This window comes from Suricata suricatta, chromosome 1, assembly GCF_006229205.1.
Source record: "Suricata suricatta isolate VVHF042 chromosome 1, meerkat_22Aug2017_6uvM2_HiC, whole genome shotgun sequence".
Lineage (NCBI taxonomy): Eukaryota > Metazoa > Chordata > Mammalia > Carnivora > Herpestidae > Suricata > Suricata suricatta.
In genome coordinates, this window is record NC_043700.1 from 78543827 (window position 1) to 78560789 (window position 16963).

The 16963-nt window shown below is 34.4% G+C and overlaps 1 protein-coding gene across 3 annotated transcripts in view; it reads right to left on the reverse strand.

The window, feature by feature from the left end:
- Positions 1-16963, reverse strand: part of USP38 (ubiquitin specific peptidase 38) — a 32212-nt gene that overhangs the window by 12450 nt on the left and 2799 nt on the right. For all 3 annotated transcript variants that reach the window (XM_029940637.1, XM_029940648.1, XM_029940642.1), the window contains exons 2-6: positions 16813-16948; positions 10015-10144; positions 7340-7441; positions 3637-3795; positions 1264-1457 (exon numbers count right to left, since the gene is read on the reverse strand). In XM_029940637.1, the coding sequence (XP_029796497.1) occupies positions 1264-1457; positions 3637-3795; positions 7340-7441; positions 10015-10144; positions 16813-16948 (721 nt within the window). The remainder of the gene's footprint in view (positions 1-1263; positions 1458-3636; positions 3796-7339; positions 7442-10014; positions 10145-16812; positions 16949-16963) is intronic.

Sequence of the window (16963 nt, forward strand, 5' to 3'; positions counted from 1 at the left end):
ATCTTATAACTGTAAAAAAAATGGTCTGAAATGATAACGCACAAAACTGCTAACAAATTATCTTCGGGGATGGGAATTTTTTTCATGCCTGATTTTTATTTTATATACTTTTAAATTTACATTTTTAAACCACAAAGAATTTACATTATTACCAAAGGAATAAAATATACTATCTGCCTTTTCTTAGATAGTATCATGGGCCTATAATAAGATGGCTCTTTGATTGCTGTTCCTAGTTATAATTGCTTTGGGTCTCTCCTTTCACTATTGTCTATAAAATGAGACAGCTGGACTAGATGATGTCTGGTGGTGAGATATGGATTTGAATTTAGTTTCATGCTTAGTATTATTTGTGTCGAAGAGTATACATTTTTTTTTAATTAAAAATTTCAAATACAAATTAAAAAAAATAAAACACTAGGCCAAACCAAAAAACACCTTAGTGTTGATAGTAGATTCTGGGGCCAGAATATAAAACAAACCTAACTCTTCTTCATCTTTTCGTTTGTGATTCCTCTAGGTAGGCATAAAAACTTACAGAGGCTTGGAACTCAATTGGTAAAGATCTGTGGTCAAGTTTCATAAATACTCTGTGGATACTGAAGAGAAAAATTCCACCATGTTTTCACCTTTAGGAAAAGTTTATTTTTCTCTACGTTTACAGAGTGCCTTACAGACAGCACTCACATAGCTAACAACCTCTGATTTCCTATTTGCTTGGCTGAAAAAGAAAATGAATTTGAAAGTAAATCTATAAGAGGGCAAAGGAACATATATATTTATGTATTTGTTTAGTATTTATCAACTGGAGGTGAGAAATAGAGCTTAAACTTCTTTAACAGCAACAAATAAGTTATTAATCTGATAGACACCAAAATATCTGCAAGTAGAAAAAACTAAATATAACTCTCTTAAAAGACATATAGGTTAAAAAAAATATACTGTCTTACAGGATAACAATAAATTAGTACTTGAGGACACTTAAACTCTTTGGAATATGCTCACTTAATCCCTGTTAATACTATAAAATATCAAACCAGAATCATTCAGAATATTCTAAAGGCAATACATAATATAAATGTAAAGTAGAATTTATATAAGTTAACATTTAATAGTTCCTAAGCACTAGAACAGTGCTATTCATTTCTGAATAAGGCATTATATAAAAATATTAAAATTCTGCCATTTATAAGAAATAATGTGAAGACAATACCACTATCTTACATTTCATCAGTATGCATCAATTTCTAGAGTTAAACTTACTCCGTGGCCATAAATAATGCTTGTATAACACTGTTCATATAACATGTATTTCCTAGATTAATGAGACCAGTTTTCCCAGTTTCAGATTTTCCAGAAAGTCTAGACAAGCAAGATGCCAAAGAATTGGATTGAGAAGTCCAGGCACTTTGATTGAGAATTAATTTAATCTTCTCTTCACTGGGCTTAGGAAAATCCTGTAGATCATAAAGAGGAGAAATAGTCTAAAACATAAACCATTTTTGTTTATTAAATTAACACCATAAAGATTCTTCTGCTGACATTTAACCTTTCTTTCCTTCCACTTAGTTCTGAAATCACTTATAGTGCTTGACCAGTCATCAAAAAATTACATTATTTTACATGGAAAAAACAACTGTATCCTAAAATAAATATATACATCCTAAAGGTAGAGTTTATGAAGTTAAGAAATATTTAAGAACAAGGAATTCAAATCACATTTGAACAATATTTATGTTTCCAATCTGTCAGAAGAGTGTTTCAAAATAAAACTTTGAGACCAGGGTATACTGTAGTGCTACTCAAAGGCAACAGAACGAGGATTTAAATTAATACATAATAAATAATCTAAACAATTTACTTTCAAAATTTAGAGTGAAAATAAAACACATCTCTTTTTCATTCACTACTAATATTTATTCAATGTCAATCCTTAGAAATAAAAGCTCAAAGTAATCTGGGGATGAAGAATGAAAAGGTTCTAAACACAATGACCTCTGACTTCGAAAAATAAAAGTCAATCTCATGTTTAACAATAGAGAAAATTATTACAAGATACAGATTCTTTTATGTGCTCTATGACATATGAGAGACAATTTTAAAGCAAAGTGATTTCAAGCACGAATAGAACAATGGAGAATAATGAAAGTTGGTAACAGCATTAAACTTTTTTGGACTGCTTTACCATCTGGTACTTCGGCCTTAGAAAACGAACATTTTCCAAAGGAATTTTAATCTCTTAATTTTCTTGTTATTGGTGCCAGCTAACAGAAAAGTGCTTCGCTTGGGTTAAATGTGAGAACCTTGCTTCTTCTGAGCCTAGTTATCAGAATTCTCAACATGTAAATCACTGAAAAATGACAACCAACAGCAAGAGGTTTCATCTATGGACACAGGAAGACGTTGCAGAAAGAGATTAACATTATTATTCACTCTATGATTTAAGTCTCAAAGTGTCATACGAGTGGTATACATTAATTGTGCAACAATCTTGTGTTCTGGGTTCAACCAAAATCAGTTTGACTTTAACTACCCATATAGTAAAAAGAATAAGCTTTGGATTCATTTCAGCTACAGAAGTAATAAAGATAATGAGATTTATCTTGTATTTAAGATCTTTACAAAACATTATTAATATATAGTTGATTTCTATTAACTTCTGATTAGTTCTGGCTGAGGTAAGTTCATTTCTTTTGCTATACCCTGATCACGCAGTGAGTCTACTAAGAGTAACGGGTACACATTGTAAACCATTCTTTAGACAAACAGAATCAGTGCTTTTTATGTCTAATAACTAAACAAAGTTGAAAAGGAGGGTAAGTTGACAAATAACTCAAGTAAAGATTCTATGAAATATGGATAATCATGAATAGTCCAAAGAAAAATGGAATAAAAACAGGTAAGGAAACAAAGTCAAATATTTTTTAAACTGCTCTTCTGGAGTCTAAGATATTCTTACATATTTTAACACTTCTGATATTGGGATACATTGGTGATATATGTATTTACTTAATGTAGCATTTCTTTTTATACTTGATCTTAGCCAAAAGGCCAAGAAGTGATTGTGTAGCATTTCTTTTAAACAAATTTCCCCAACAGTTGTTAAAATTTTTTTTTAAGTTTATTTATTTATTTTGAGGAGAAAGAGCGAGAATGAGCGAGGGAGAGTAGAAAGAGAGAGAGAGAGAAAGAGAGAGAGAGAGAGAGAGAGAGAGAGAGAGAGAGAGACAGAGAGAGAATCCCAAGCAGGCTCTGCACTGTCAGCATAGAGCCCAATGCAGGGCTTGAACTCACAAACCTGTGAGATCATGACCTGTGCCCAAATCAAGAGCTGGATGCATAACCGACTGAGCCACTCAGGTACCCCAAAGGCTGTTATAAATTTAAAGATATGCCTCATAATTGATGGCATTGTACAACTAAAGAAATATGGTTATTAACTTAGACTAGTTATAGCAAATAGGAGATTACTTCCTAAATATTAATGAATCCTGATTCCAATTACATTTTTCAAATAAAATGCATTATTATCATGGAATAGTAAACTGAATAGCTAGTTATAGAAATATTTCAGTACATTCATCTGTCACATCATGTTCTGCAGCTGTACAAATACTGGTACAACTATCATCATACCTTTATTGCTTCCAGAATAGGTTCGTAGAGATCTGGAAATCCAGAATAATGATACATCATACAGTGTATCAGTTCTGTTAACTGCACTAAGAAGGCTGTACTGGAAGGCAGACCATCACTTTTGAAGGAGTGAACCAAACTAACTATATGAGGAACAATCTGAAGAGAAAAAAGACAAACATTCTTCAATTTATACAAATTGGCAAAAAATTCTCTAGCCTACAAATGGAATGTAAGTGTTACAAATATTTTCTGTATGTTCAGTCATAGCCTTTTTCTAAAAAAGCTATGAAGTTAAAAATTTCTAGAATATCAAGGTAAATCTAGTTTCAAAGTCACATATAATTTTAATTCCACGAGACCCGTCTTTCATCCTGATACTCCATCTAAAACGAACTAATGTATAAAATAGAAGGTTTAGTCACTCCTGCCATTCTTAAAAATGCCTTAAGTTGAAAAAGTTAAAAGACTTTTATATTTACCACACTGTTGACAATAGGGACAAACTTTTATTTGTTTTGATTGTTGACAATAGGAACAAAGATAAACCAAGAATTAGCTTAAGGGCTCCATCTAGTGTGAACTTTAGATTTTTCACTTGAAAGAATTAAGTGCTATATACACTTGGCACATTTAAGTCTACGTCAAGAAAGCAAGGTAACTAAAATTATAGCTCTACAAAGCAAAATTATGGGCTGTAGGATAAGGAAAGAGATGATGTCTTATGTTAGCATGGTTATCCTTATTAACAACTCCCATTCCCTACCTCCAAAACCAGGAGATAGTTCTAAAAATAAAGGGAATCAGAAATTTCTATTATTTTTACGAAACAGCTTAAAAATAAAAGGGAAATCTAAAATGCTCACTGCTCAAAGACACATAGAAAACAGTACTGAAAAGAAGCACAGGAGTATCCTTTCATTAAAATGAGGCTAAAGTTAATACACAGCCATTACATATTCAAGATGATATTAACAAAAGAAACCCTGTCTTGCTGAAATGGCTCATTCCATTAGCACCGTGGTATCCTTGTTCCAACTGATTATTAATTATAATCTATTACTATACATTTATACTTCAGATGTAAAAGGTGTCTAAGAATATTATGTTCTATTTCTAGAACATTTTTTTGGTGGCCTAGTTGTAATACAAGTGAAGTTAAAGCTCTATGGTCTTCAAATGGCAATAACAACAATTATAGTAGTATTACAATCGACTTTCTTTCCTTACTCCTAAAAAGAACAATCGTATTCTTAAATTAAGACTGCTATTCTCACGTTGCTCTCACCCTATGCTTGAGGTCTTAAAATGACAATTTGCCTTTTACACTACCTTCTTTAATCTTACCTCCATCAGAGGTATTAAAATTTGACCATGAAACCATCAGTTCCTAATGAGTTCACTCTCTTGCTATTATCTCTACATTTCTAGGCAAAGCTGAATTATAATTTTGCTCCATAAAGCCATTTCTACTAGACACTATCTTGCTAAAATAGTCAGAAATCCAAAATTATTTTGTTTCCTCACAGGTGAAAAGAGACAGAGAGAAGCTGAAGAGAAGAGAAAAAAAAATGATTATTTAATTTACTTCCAAATCTTCCAAAAGCTTTCCTAGTATATTTTGGTCTTTGCAATCAGGTAATACAGTTGTCTATTACCACATCCTATATGGTTAAAACTGTCACTAACATAGAAATGAGACTAAATTTTTCATGGGCATAGATATACATGCAAGCAGGCTATTACCTTCTAAATGCTTAAAAGTTGGTATTTTTTGAATGAGGGAATTTCAATATTTGTAGACATTACTGTAATACTCATTAAACTTAAGTTACTATTTGAGAATATGTATATAACTTATTAGAAGCTTTGATTTTTTTTGTATAAAATAAACTTCTTTCCACTTATAAAAAGCTTAAGAAAAGTGATTTGATCTATAGATACACACATTATAATACCAATATTGGTTTGCTCTAAAATAGTATAAACACGTAATGTAATGAAGAGTGATACTTAACAACTTCTAAACCTGCGTCCTTCACTGGATTAGTTACAGGTGATTTAACTATCACATGATCCACCACTAGAGCTCATGTTCAGCTGAGTAGCTGGTCAGGCTATACACAGTATATAAGCAATAATTAGATCTTAAGTTTTTAGAATTTACTAAGCCAGATGACAACTTTCAATTTCAGATCTAACAATTTCTTAAATAAATGATTTATATTTCAATAAGCTAAGTATTTCAAAGTCAACCATTTTTTAAACAGTATTTTTTTCAGAAAATAAAAGCAATATGGAGTATCTTCCATCTCTTAAAAAACTGTGAACAAGGAAATAGATTTAAAGTATGGCATAAATGAATAATCAGAGATTAAGAAATGTCCTCAGTGTGAGGGGCAATAAACATTAGAAAGGATGACTAAATTATGTTAGAGAATCTCCTTCCCAGAAATTCTGAAAAGAAACCTTTTCTCAAATGGCCTACACAGGATTGTGCCTGAAGACAGACACAAATAACTGATGTTCTTTATCTTGTTAAACTTTGCTAGTTATCCTGCTATATTAGTCCAAGTTTTCAGTTTTGTTTGTATAACTATCAGACACAAGGTTATTGCTGATTGTCAAAATCACCAATTAGACTATTAACTGTAGAAATTCTCATTGGACTCTGCTAGTCCACATGCTGTATCAGCTCAAGTTTTGAGTTTTGTCTGTACAACAAACAAATATAAGGTTATTGGTTGAGGTCAAGATCACTAATTAGGAAATTAACTATAGAAATTCTTGGAATAACACATCTTAAGTGACAATGCATAATGTAATTACTTGGTGGTAAGGTTTACCTTCTACAAAGCCTGCTGATTTTCCTTCAGTGGCAGTTAGGCACTGAGTAGCCTATGTATGTACATGGTTCTCTGAGGCTAGTTGTCCTTCTAGCTAACAATCAACAACTGGGATTCAGCACTTATTCATCAGTCTCCTTTGAATTTGCTTGTAGTGGGTCCGCACTGCTGAGTTTTACATTGTGGGGGGATTGATAATGAGGTTCTAGTCCAATAAAACTGAGGATCAGATCCTGGAGGAAGTAACCACATAAAGCACCGCCTTTCTGTGGTGTGCTAGATAGACAGGTGGACAGGTTCTCTAAATAACATTCTGTCATATCTACCAGTAATAACTGATAATCAAATAACTGAAATCAAATCAAATCAAAACCAGTGATGTAGCTCATTATAAGTGATAAAATTTCAGACATATTTTAAAGGTGGAGTCGACAGGATTTGTAGGTTATAAGCTGGGAGAGAACAAAGTCTTAGTTTTGGGCCTATAAAACAATTGATGTTTTCATGTTTCTGAAATTCTAAAGCAGTCAGTGGTTTTAGAACTGTTCTACACTGTTCACATGTGCAACAGACACCATGAGTGATGTGGACATGTGACATCTCTCACGCGGAGCAGTAACTTTCAGTTGCTGGTAGAGGTTGCAAGTGTAGCAGTTTTGGTGAGACTCAGACAGTCTGAAAATATATTCTTTAGAGGGAAATCCCATAACCTCAATTTTCCGAGAAATCATAAAGCTACAAGAAAACAGATTCAGGACTAACCTACAATCTTTTGACTATATATAAATGTGACTCAATATTAAACTAAAATTTTAAAACAAAGCTTTTCAATGTAGAAAGCTTGTGTCCCAACTTACCAAATGGAACGCCTCTGGAGAATGCTGAAAACTAAGCAGCATATGAGAAAGAACTGCAAGAGCACCAGGTCTCACAAGAGGAAACCAAAGTCGATTAAAAACCTTCAAAAAAGACAAGACATTCATCTTAGAGTTTGTAGGGAAATCATTAACCCAATCAGTGGTTATTTTCCTTGGACCAAAAATATGTATGTGATTACCTCGTCCTAGAAAGTTCTATCATAACATGTTATGGAAGAAAGAGAAGGTGAGACATAACAACATGGCAGAGATCACGGGAATGCAGTAGCCTAAACAACTCTTAAAACCCCGCGATCAAATAAAAATCTGTCAACCCTTATTTACAAAGTGATAGTTCCTTGGTCCACACTTCATTCAACAAATATTTACTGAATACTTACTACTGCTCGGCATTGTTCTAGGCACTGAGGATACAACGGTGGATTAAAAGAAAATTTCTGATCTGATAGGGCTGTCTACAGGGTGGGTAGACAATAAAAACTAACATGGAGACAAGTGCTATGTACACAGACAGGGCATGAAGAACAAGCACAGCTGAGTAGCAAAGAGGTCTGCTATTTTATTTGGGTATTCAAAAAATTCCTCATGTAAAACCTGACATCTGACTATAAAACACTGAAGGAAATGAGAATAAGCCTGGCAGATACCTGGAAGAAGAGCATAATAAGCAAGGCAAATGCCAAGCACTACAAAGACCCTGAGGCCTGCGGCTCGGTGTATTAGAGCTACAGCAAAGATGGCAGTAAGAGAGAAGCAGCAGTGGGCGAGATCACATAGGACTTATGTGACACCTGCCGGGGACCAAGGGCAGGAGCAGGGAGACTACTGCAATCAGTACGGCAAGTCATGGTAATGACTTTGGACCAATATGGTAGTGATGTAGCCAGTTAAAAGTGATAGGATTCTGCATATATTTTAAGTGTGGAGTCAACAGGATTTGTAGAATATGGGCTGACAGAATGAAAAGAGAAAAGAGAAGGATAGCTTCAACGTTTTGGCCTGAGCAAGTGGAAGGATAGATAACCATACAAGATGGGGAAGACTAGGGTGCCTGGGTGGCTCAGCTGATTAAGTGTCTGACTTTGGCTCAGGTCATGATTTCACAGTTTGTGGGTTCGAGCCCCATGTCGGGCTCTCTGCTGACAGCTCAGAGCCTGGAGCCTGTCTTCAGATTCTGTGTCTCCCTCTCTCTCTGACCCTCCCCTGCTCACACTGTCTTTCTCTCTCAAAAATAAAATAAAAACATTAAAAAAAAAGGGGGGAGGAAAGACCAGATCTGGGAGGGAAAAATCAGAGGTTAGGTCATGAAAAAGTTGAATTTGACATCCAAGTATAGACAGTTGTATACATAAATATGGATTTCATGGGAAAATAATAAACAAGAAATAGGAACTTGGCAGTCATTAACTTAGAATCATTATTTAAAGCCATGGAACATATATGCTGTGAGTATGGATTGAGAAGAAAATGGATCAAAGATGAAAGAAAACTCGAAAGCACTCTAAAGTTAGAAAGGCGAAAGATTTATGCAATCTGAAGAGAAACAGAATCATGCTAAGCGAAATAAGTCAGCAGAGAAGGACAGATACCATATGTTTGCACTCATAGGTCTAACAGGAGACCAGGAGAAACCTAATGGAGGACCAGGGGGAGGGGAAGAGGGAAAGAGAGTTGGGGAGAGAGAGGGATGCAAAACTTGAGAGACTACTGAATTCTGAAAAGGAACTGAGGGTTGAAGTGGGAGGAAAAGAGGTGGTGGTGATGGAGGAGGGCACTTGTGGGGAAGAGCACTGGGTGCTGTATGGAAACTAATTTGACAATAAATTACTTAAAAAAAAAAACACAGACACAGCATGAAGGTGTGAAAGCAAAAAAAAAAAAAAAAAAAAAAGTTAGAAAGATCCACTACAAGTGACTGAGATACTAGTGAACCAGGGCAAAAAAAGGCGAGAACTAGGACAGAGACTAAATGAGGAAAGTATTTCAAGAGGGAGTGATCAACTGTCAAATGCCGCTGATAGAATAAATGAGAGGAGGCCTGAGAAATAACTCCTCGTTTAGCAATAATGTAGCACTGGTGTCACAGACAGTTTTGGTAGAATAATGGTGGTACAAGCTAGATTAGTGGGGTGCAAAAAATAACGGAAGGGGCGCCTGGGTGGCTCAGTCAGTTATGTGTCCGACTCTTGATTTCGACTCAGGTCATGGCCTCAGTTTGTGAGTTTTAGCCCCACACTGGGTTCAGCACTGATAGTGTGGAGCCTGCTCGGTACTCTCTCTCCGTCTCTCTCTGGCCTTCTCCCATGTGCACACACACGCATGCACTTGCATGTGCGCTCTCTCTCAACTCACTCAAAATAATAAACATTTTTAAAAAAGGGAGATAATGGGAGGAATATGTTTTCATATTCAATACTAGAAAACAGCGAAATTATTTTAATTACCTATACTTAAAAACCATTTTCAATTTCTTTCTTTTTTTTTTTTTTTTTTTACCATTTTCAATTTCTAAAGGCTGTTTCAAAATTATTATTCCAAACAAAACAAAAAATAAGAACATATTCAACATTAGATACTTTACAGGGGACAACCCAAAGATAAAAGCATTGATTAGGAGACCATTCATTTTAAGAGATTTAAATACTCCCACTTACCAGTTCTATTTTCAGTAAAGTAACATCTATCAAAATAGTAAACTTCTGGACAGCTGCCAGTCCTTTCAGGAGTGCAGTCACCCATGTGTCCACATGCTGAGCCAATGGCCAGGACAGCCAGTCAATCATTCTGAAAATTGAAAAACAAAACTATTAATCTTGATAATATTTTCAACATCTTTTGGTTGGGAATAACAAGGGTTAGAGTAGATAATCCCTCCCTTTGTGACTCAATATTTACTGAGCTTGCTTGTAAAAAGCATTGTTTAAGATGCAGATATAAGGGGTGCCCGCGTGGCTCAGTTGGTTAAACGTCTTGCTCTTGATTTCAGCGGTCATGATCTCATGGTTTGTGAGAGCCCCACGCTGGGCTCTGCACTGACAGTACCGGTCTGCCTGGGATTCTCTCTCTCCCTCTCTCTGCCCCTCCCCTGCTTGTGTACTCTCCCTCTCTCAAAATAAATAAATAAACATAAAAAATGAAATTACAGGAGGTAGAAATGAGCATAATGGGTGCTTGTACTCAAGAAATTTCCAATCTTGTAAGCTGACAGTTTCTCACATAAGATATTTCAATAGAAAGAATTTCCATTAAGGGTCATTTCATGTAAATGCAAAGTTTTAAGCTGATGTTACATAGTGGAATCTAGGATTTATTAGGCAAACTTACTCTAAGAGCAGTTCAAATGTAGTTCTCTAAGATACATGGAAGCAAAATTTCTCCTTTCTGGAAACTGCAGTCTAAATATGAAATGCACTCTTAAAAAAGACTATTTTGAGTTGTGAAACAGGTCTCTTCACCCTTTCAATATCCTGCTATACCAAGAAAAAAAGGAAGCTTCAAATAGATAAAAGGGTACTGAAAGTGTAAATATACTATATATTGAATTAGTGAGTGTTTTTCTTCTTGAAAGTCAACCCAGTTTAATGGAAATAACGGTAAAGTCATATGGAATTTGACAGATGTTAGATACCAATCACAATGAAGAGCGGTATAATTCTTTTGGAAAGCATTTGGGCCAAATGTTCGTATTATTTGATTCAATGGTCCAATATTGAGGATTACATAATAAGAAAATAGTAGTGAAAAAAGAAAGTTTCTAAAGTCAGAATGATCTGGTTTCAAAATCTCAACTTACCATTTATTAGGTGGGAGGGGGGGCCCTGATACCTGATTAAGTTATTTAGCCTCTGTGTCTGTTTTCTCATCTGTAGATTACAGATAAACATGCTTACTTTACAGAGCTGTTGTGAAGACTACATAAGTTAATATATGACACTGGAAATACTCAATGTGCATGCTTCTTTTCTACCAAATATTAACATATGTGGCAATAAAGAAATAAGTAAATAATTGAACAAAATGTCAAACATAAATACTAAGTATACTAACATATGATCAAAAGAGCAACTAACATGTTTAAAAAATGGACTTCTAAATTGACTTGGTCATTTTCACAACACATGTGTTGTAACTATCTATATTAACACTGGAGTGTTATCTTTTTTAAGGTTTTTGCCCTTAAGATTTAAAATGTCCCATCAGACATCAAGAGTGGTCCAAAGTCCAAATGCATGTTAACTATACATTATCTGTATATTCCCTATGTTTCCTACACATATTTTACTTCCTCTCTTGTTTTTCGAGACATCTGCTTCTAACAGTGATGGTTATAAATCATTTAAGTAGTCCCTGAGAGCTGTTCTACAATTTCCAACCATTGTTAAGCTGATTTTCATAAAAGTTTAGTCACTCTACATACATGGAGACACTTGCATTTGTGTACAAAGAATAAATTCACTGTAGCACTGTATTTAGGATATGAAAAAAAATGCAAACAATCTAAATGTCTATCAATAAGGGAATAGCTAAACATACTATGGAACATTACGTAGTTTTAAAGAATGAGATGGATCTATATGAATCTATCCATGGGGATCAAACGTGGAAAGATCTGAAATACTGCTCAATTAAAACAGAAAAAAAGTGCCAGTAGGTGTTTTAAAAAATGTTCTTACTTAAAAGAAAATCATGTGAGTACATATTGTGTGTTTTTTGAGTGCAAATACGCACACAAAAAAAGATGTGGTTTAGAGAAGGAGTGTATGTGAGCACATCTCCTGGCTCTGTGGACCCTGCCCTGCGGGGAATGGCACTGCCAGAATAGGAACTGGGCTCCCTGTAACACAGGGCCCCGGCCCAGAACTCCCCTTAGCCAAGTCTCAGGGGCAGAGTGGAAAACTCCACTTGGCGCGGTTCTTCAGTGTACCTAATCACCCACTCAGCTTCTTCCTCTCCTCCCCATTTTAGCTTCCCATCTCAGAACCCTCTACTCTTTACCTTTCCCATATGTACCCAAACTCCTGACATCCTAAAGATACTTCAAGTCAGAAGTAACATGAATTAGAAGCCATTCACTCTACAAATATTTGAGCGCCTATTATAAAACAGGTATTCTGTTAAGTCCTGAAAATTTAATAGTATTTACAATTTCTCCTTTCAAATTGGTAAAAAAGAAGGTTAGGAAATTTGTCGATAGTTACACAATTAATAAACAGCAGTACTGCTGTTTGAACTAAAGTCTGCTGGTGAATAATGAAACGCTTTTAGCTACGTTTTTTTTTAATCATTTAAACATTGTATTCTTTTTTTTTTTACAGTGATCCAATTATTATACAATATTATTGACAGCAGGTTTATCTAGTTCTGCTTCAATTTGACTGGACTAGCATATGCCCAAATCTTTTCAGGCATAGGTATTGTAAGAGGAGTTATTTTTATGGTTAACGACAATAATCTTGTCCACCATGCATTGGTTCCTGAATGAATTTTAAGGACACTTAAACCTTATAATCAAGTTAGTTTCTTACTATTTAAAGGACATTTAATTATAGTTGTAATTTATGTACTCTGAAGTCTTCCTTTCTCCATTAGACCATGAGCTTAAGAGCAGTGATCTTATGACTGGGTTTTTGTTTGTTTTTCGATCTTTACTTTTTGAACTCCCAGTATTTAGCACTGTGCTTGGCACTGAGAAGGAGCTCAAATTTGTGGAATAAATAAAACATTTCTTTCTAGAGCTAAAAAATATGCAACTTGAAAATTTTAACATTAAAATTTGCAAAATTATATAGGACATAAAATAGATTTGTTTGGGTGCATCTGGGTGGCTCAGCCAGTTAAGTGGACAACTTCAGCTCAGGCCATGATCTCAGTTCATGGGTTCGAGCCCCGTGTCGGGCTCTGTGCTGACAGCTCAGAGCCTGGAGCCTGCTTCGGATTCTGTGTCTCCCTCTCTCTCTGACCATCCCTAGCTCACACTCTGTCTCTCTCTCTCTCTCAAAAATAAATAAACGTTAAAAAACTATAGATTTGTTTGTAATTTGTGGAGAATAAAACCAATTTTCACTTTTAGAAGGTAGCTTCATAGATAGGTCCAGCCTCAGTTGGGTATTTGTTACATTGTTTTAAAAATAGGGAAATTTCACATAAAAAAACTTTCAAGTTTATTGTGAAAAATCAGATCAGCAACACTGAACTCAAATTTCCTTGTGGCACAAGAAAACTGGAATTGAGGATCAGCTTCTTCTTTTAGAAGGTGCTTGTACACCCATTCCTTATTATTTTAGTTACATATGGACTCTTTCATACTTTAATGTTACTTATCTGATCTTGGTATGGTGTTTCCATTTCTCCGTATTATAGAAAATAACTGTTAAAGCATGGTAAGTGCTCTGTGTGGAGAAATACAGAGCATAGGGAATTATAAGGTGGGAGTATGGTAAAACTAAACATAGCTATCCTTTTCACTTACATTTGCAACATAAGAGTAATTACTCCAGATAGAACGTAGGTTAAATAGAAACATGTACAATAAATCAGAAATGTAATACAAAAACTGGATCACACCTTCCCATATAAACAAATAGGCAAAAACTAATTATCAAATAAATATATTTTATTTTTTAAAAACTAATTAATTTATTTTAAGCAATCTCTACACCCAACGTGGGGCTCAGACTCACAACTCCAAGATGAAGAGTTGCATGCTCTTCCTACTGAGCCAGTCAGGTGCTCCAGAAATATATTTTAAAAACAAAAGAAATTCATAAGTTGGATACTATGACTGTTTGAAAAGATTGAAAAATTAAGACTAAGAGTGCTGACTTGCCAAGAATTGGAATTTGCACTTAATTACGCAAGTGATGGAAGTCATTGTAATTTGTTGATCAGAAGGGAAAAATGAGTAGGTCAGGATGATTTAGAGAAGAGAGATAAATCACTGCTGGCAAAAAGACCAACTAGAAGATTCTGTTTTAATGACTTAGGGCATATAATGAAAAATGTTGGATATTATTCTCTATGCAATCAAGGTGATAAACTCATTGATTTCTAATTTCACTTCCAGCTCTGAAATCTGTAATTCTCTGAATCTTCCCATTTTAATTAGAGGACAACATAATTTATGATATACTCATCACAAAGAGAAAGAAATTTTAGCGCAGTTGTAGTCACACTGACAAAGGAATATTACTGCTAAGCAGGACACAGAAGGAATTTCACTCTGGAGAGATGGATGAGATGACTGTTTCTTGAAAATAAATGAACAATGAGAACTTTACATAAAGGCTTTGAAATCAACTATACATAGAAGAGAACTGATACAATAAGAATTAATGGAAGAGTAAAAACAGAAAGAAAAGACAATATGAAGAAAATCCTAATAGTCTGGTGTCACGGCATTTCTAGAATTTTAAAAACTATGAATATAAAGATACTAAGAAAATGAACACAAAAATATAGACCACCAAATATGGCAAGTAGATCAGCATAAATGGAAAGTAGTTGGGAGAGGGGCACCTGGGTGGCTCAATGAGGCACCTGACTTGATTTTGGCTCAGGTTCATGGTTCATAGGATTGAGCCCCATGTTAGGCTCTGCTTAGAATTCTCTCCCTCCCTCTCTCAAAATAAATAAATAAACTTAGAAAAAAAAGTAGTGGGGATAGAGGCCATACAGCAAGAACAATATTTATATAGATTTTTCTTCAATATACAAAGTATGTTCACATATCTATGGAAATTTAGGAGAGAATGAGCAATGAGAATCTGAACGTAATAGTTATAGACAAATTGATTCAGTTAAATTTAAGAGAACAAGGAAGAAAGAAGGAAAGAAGAGAAAGTCCTTTTTAAACACTAGAGAAAAAGGAGGAAAAGGTAGAAAATATCAAAGTCCCCAAGTTTGTGTTACAGACAGCAAGAGATGCATATATGTACCTTTCTGAGAAGCCAACATAAATACTTAAGTTTATGTCATGACTGTAATTTTATAGCAGGTACACAAAAACCATTTTGTTCCAAATCCCTGTATTTTATTTGGATGGGCCATACACATAGATACATAGACACACACACACACACACACACACACACTCGACAAGAAACCCCAGGCAGATATGAAACAAAATGGGTAGAGAAGAAAAGCTCAATCAGAAAAATAGAGCCATTGAAATAAAGAAACACAATAGTTGGAATATGCTTTATAAATGGCAACCTTTGAAGAAAAAATTATAGCGAATTATAAGACAGCTCTGTAAGCTCTCCACAGGGTTTGCTCCCTCATTTCATTTATGTCTTTACTTCATTGTCACCTTCTCATTGAGGCTTTCCTAATCCATCCTATTTAAAATTCCAAACCATGTCCTCATATTTTATGTCTTTCCTATTTACCTTTTTCCCAAAGCACTCATCACTATTCAACATACTAAATTATAATTTTATCATATTTAATAAAATCTAAAACAAAATCAACTTTAGGATGTATAATTAGTTTATGCATCACTAAGGCAGGAAAAGTCATGTCAATATCAAATGACTGTATTTCCACATTTTAACATCTGTGAAATCAGGATGCATCTTGGAATCAATAAAATATGTTATTACTTTACTGTCTGTCTTTCCATCTAGAAAGGAAGCCCATGAAGACAGATAATTTTATCCATTTCTTCAAGGAAGTTTTGAAAAACTTCCTGGCACTTTTAGTAAATGTCCAATAAATATGATTTGAATAAATAAATAAATGATTGAATTAATAAAAGCATGAAAATGTTGAGAAGGATAAATTATATTAAATTTACACCTAGAACTATATGAATAAACTGCAAAACATCAAGGAGCAGAAGAAAAACAAACATTAGTAAAAAAGCCTAACTACTCACAAAGGAATTACAATTGGATTGACAGCAGACTCCGTATCAGCAACAATAGTTGCCGGAAGACAATGCAGTATTATTTTCAAAATGTTAAGAGAAAACGACCATCAATTAGAATTCTGTATCTTACGAAGTCCTCTGTTGAAGAATAAGGAGGAAAAACATATTGCAAGGAAAGGTCGAGTGTATTACCCAGAAATTCTGGTTGAAAGAGAAAGTAAAAGTATATTCTCATCTTCAAACAAACAAACAAGCAAAACCCCACAACAACAACCTAGAGAAATAGGTTTCAGGAAAAATAATGAGTAAAGAAATTAGAAAAATATATTGATAATCTAATACACAGTAAGTATATAATTTGGAATTAAAAAAGCTTAGTTAAAATGGACTCTGAATTACTGGGATGCCTGTCAAACCTACAGTCGGGTAAATAATTCATTCTAAATTAATTTGGAGAATCTTTATGTATTTGATTCCATGATTTCAGTTTTACACATCTAAGTTTCTCATTACCCACACAATACAGCGAAATATCTCCTCCTCCCCAATCTACAACACCATCAATAGTGTCATGAAGAAGTACCTGCAAAGAGCTTGGGTCATACTTGCATCTTTTACATTTGGATCCGTAGTTAGGCTCCTGATGAGAACTGTAATCATCTGAAGAGGAATATGCTGCACGAGGCTTGCCAACGCTACAGAAGGTTCAAATGATGCATCTATTTTTTAATTAA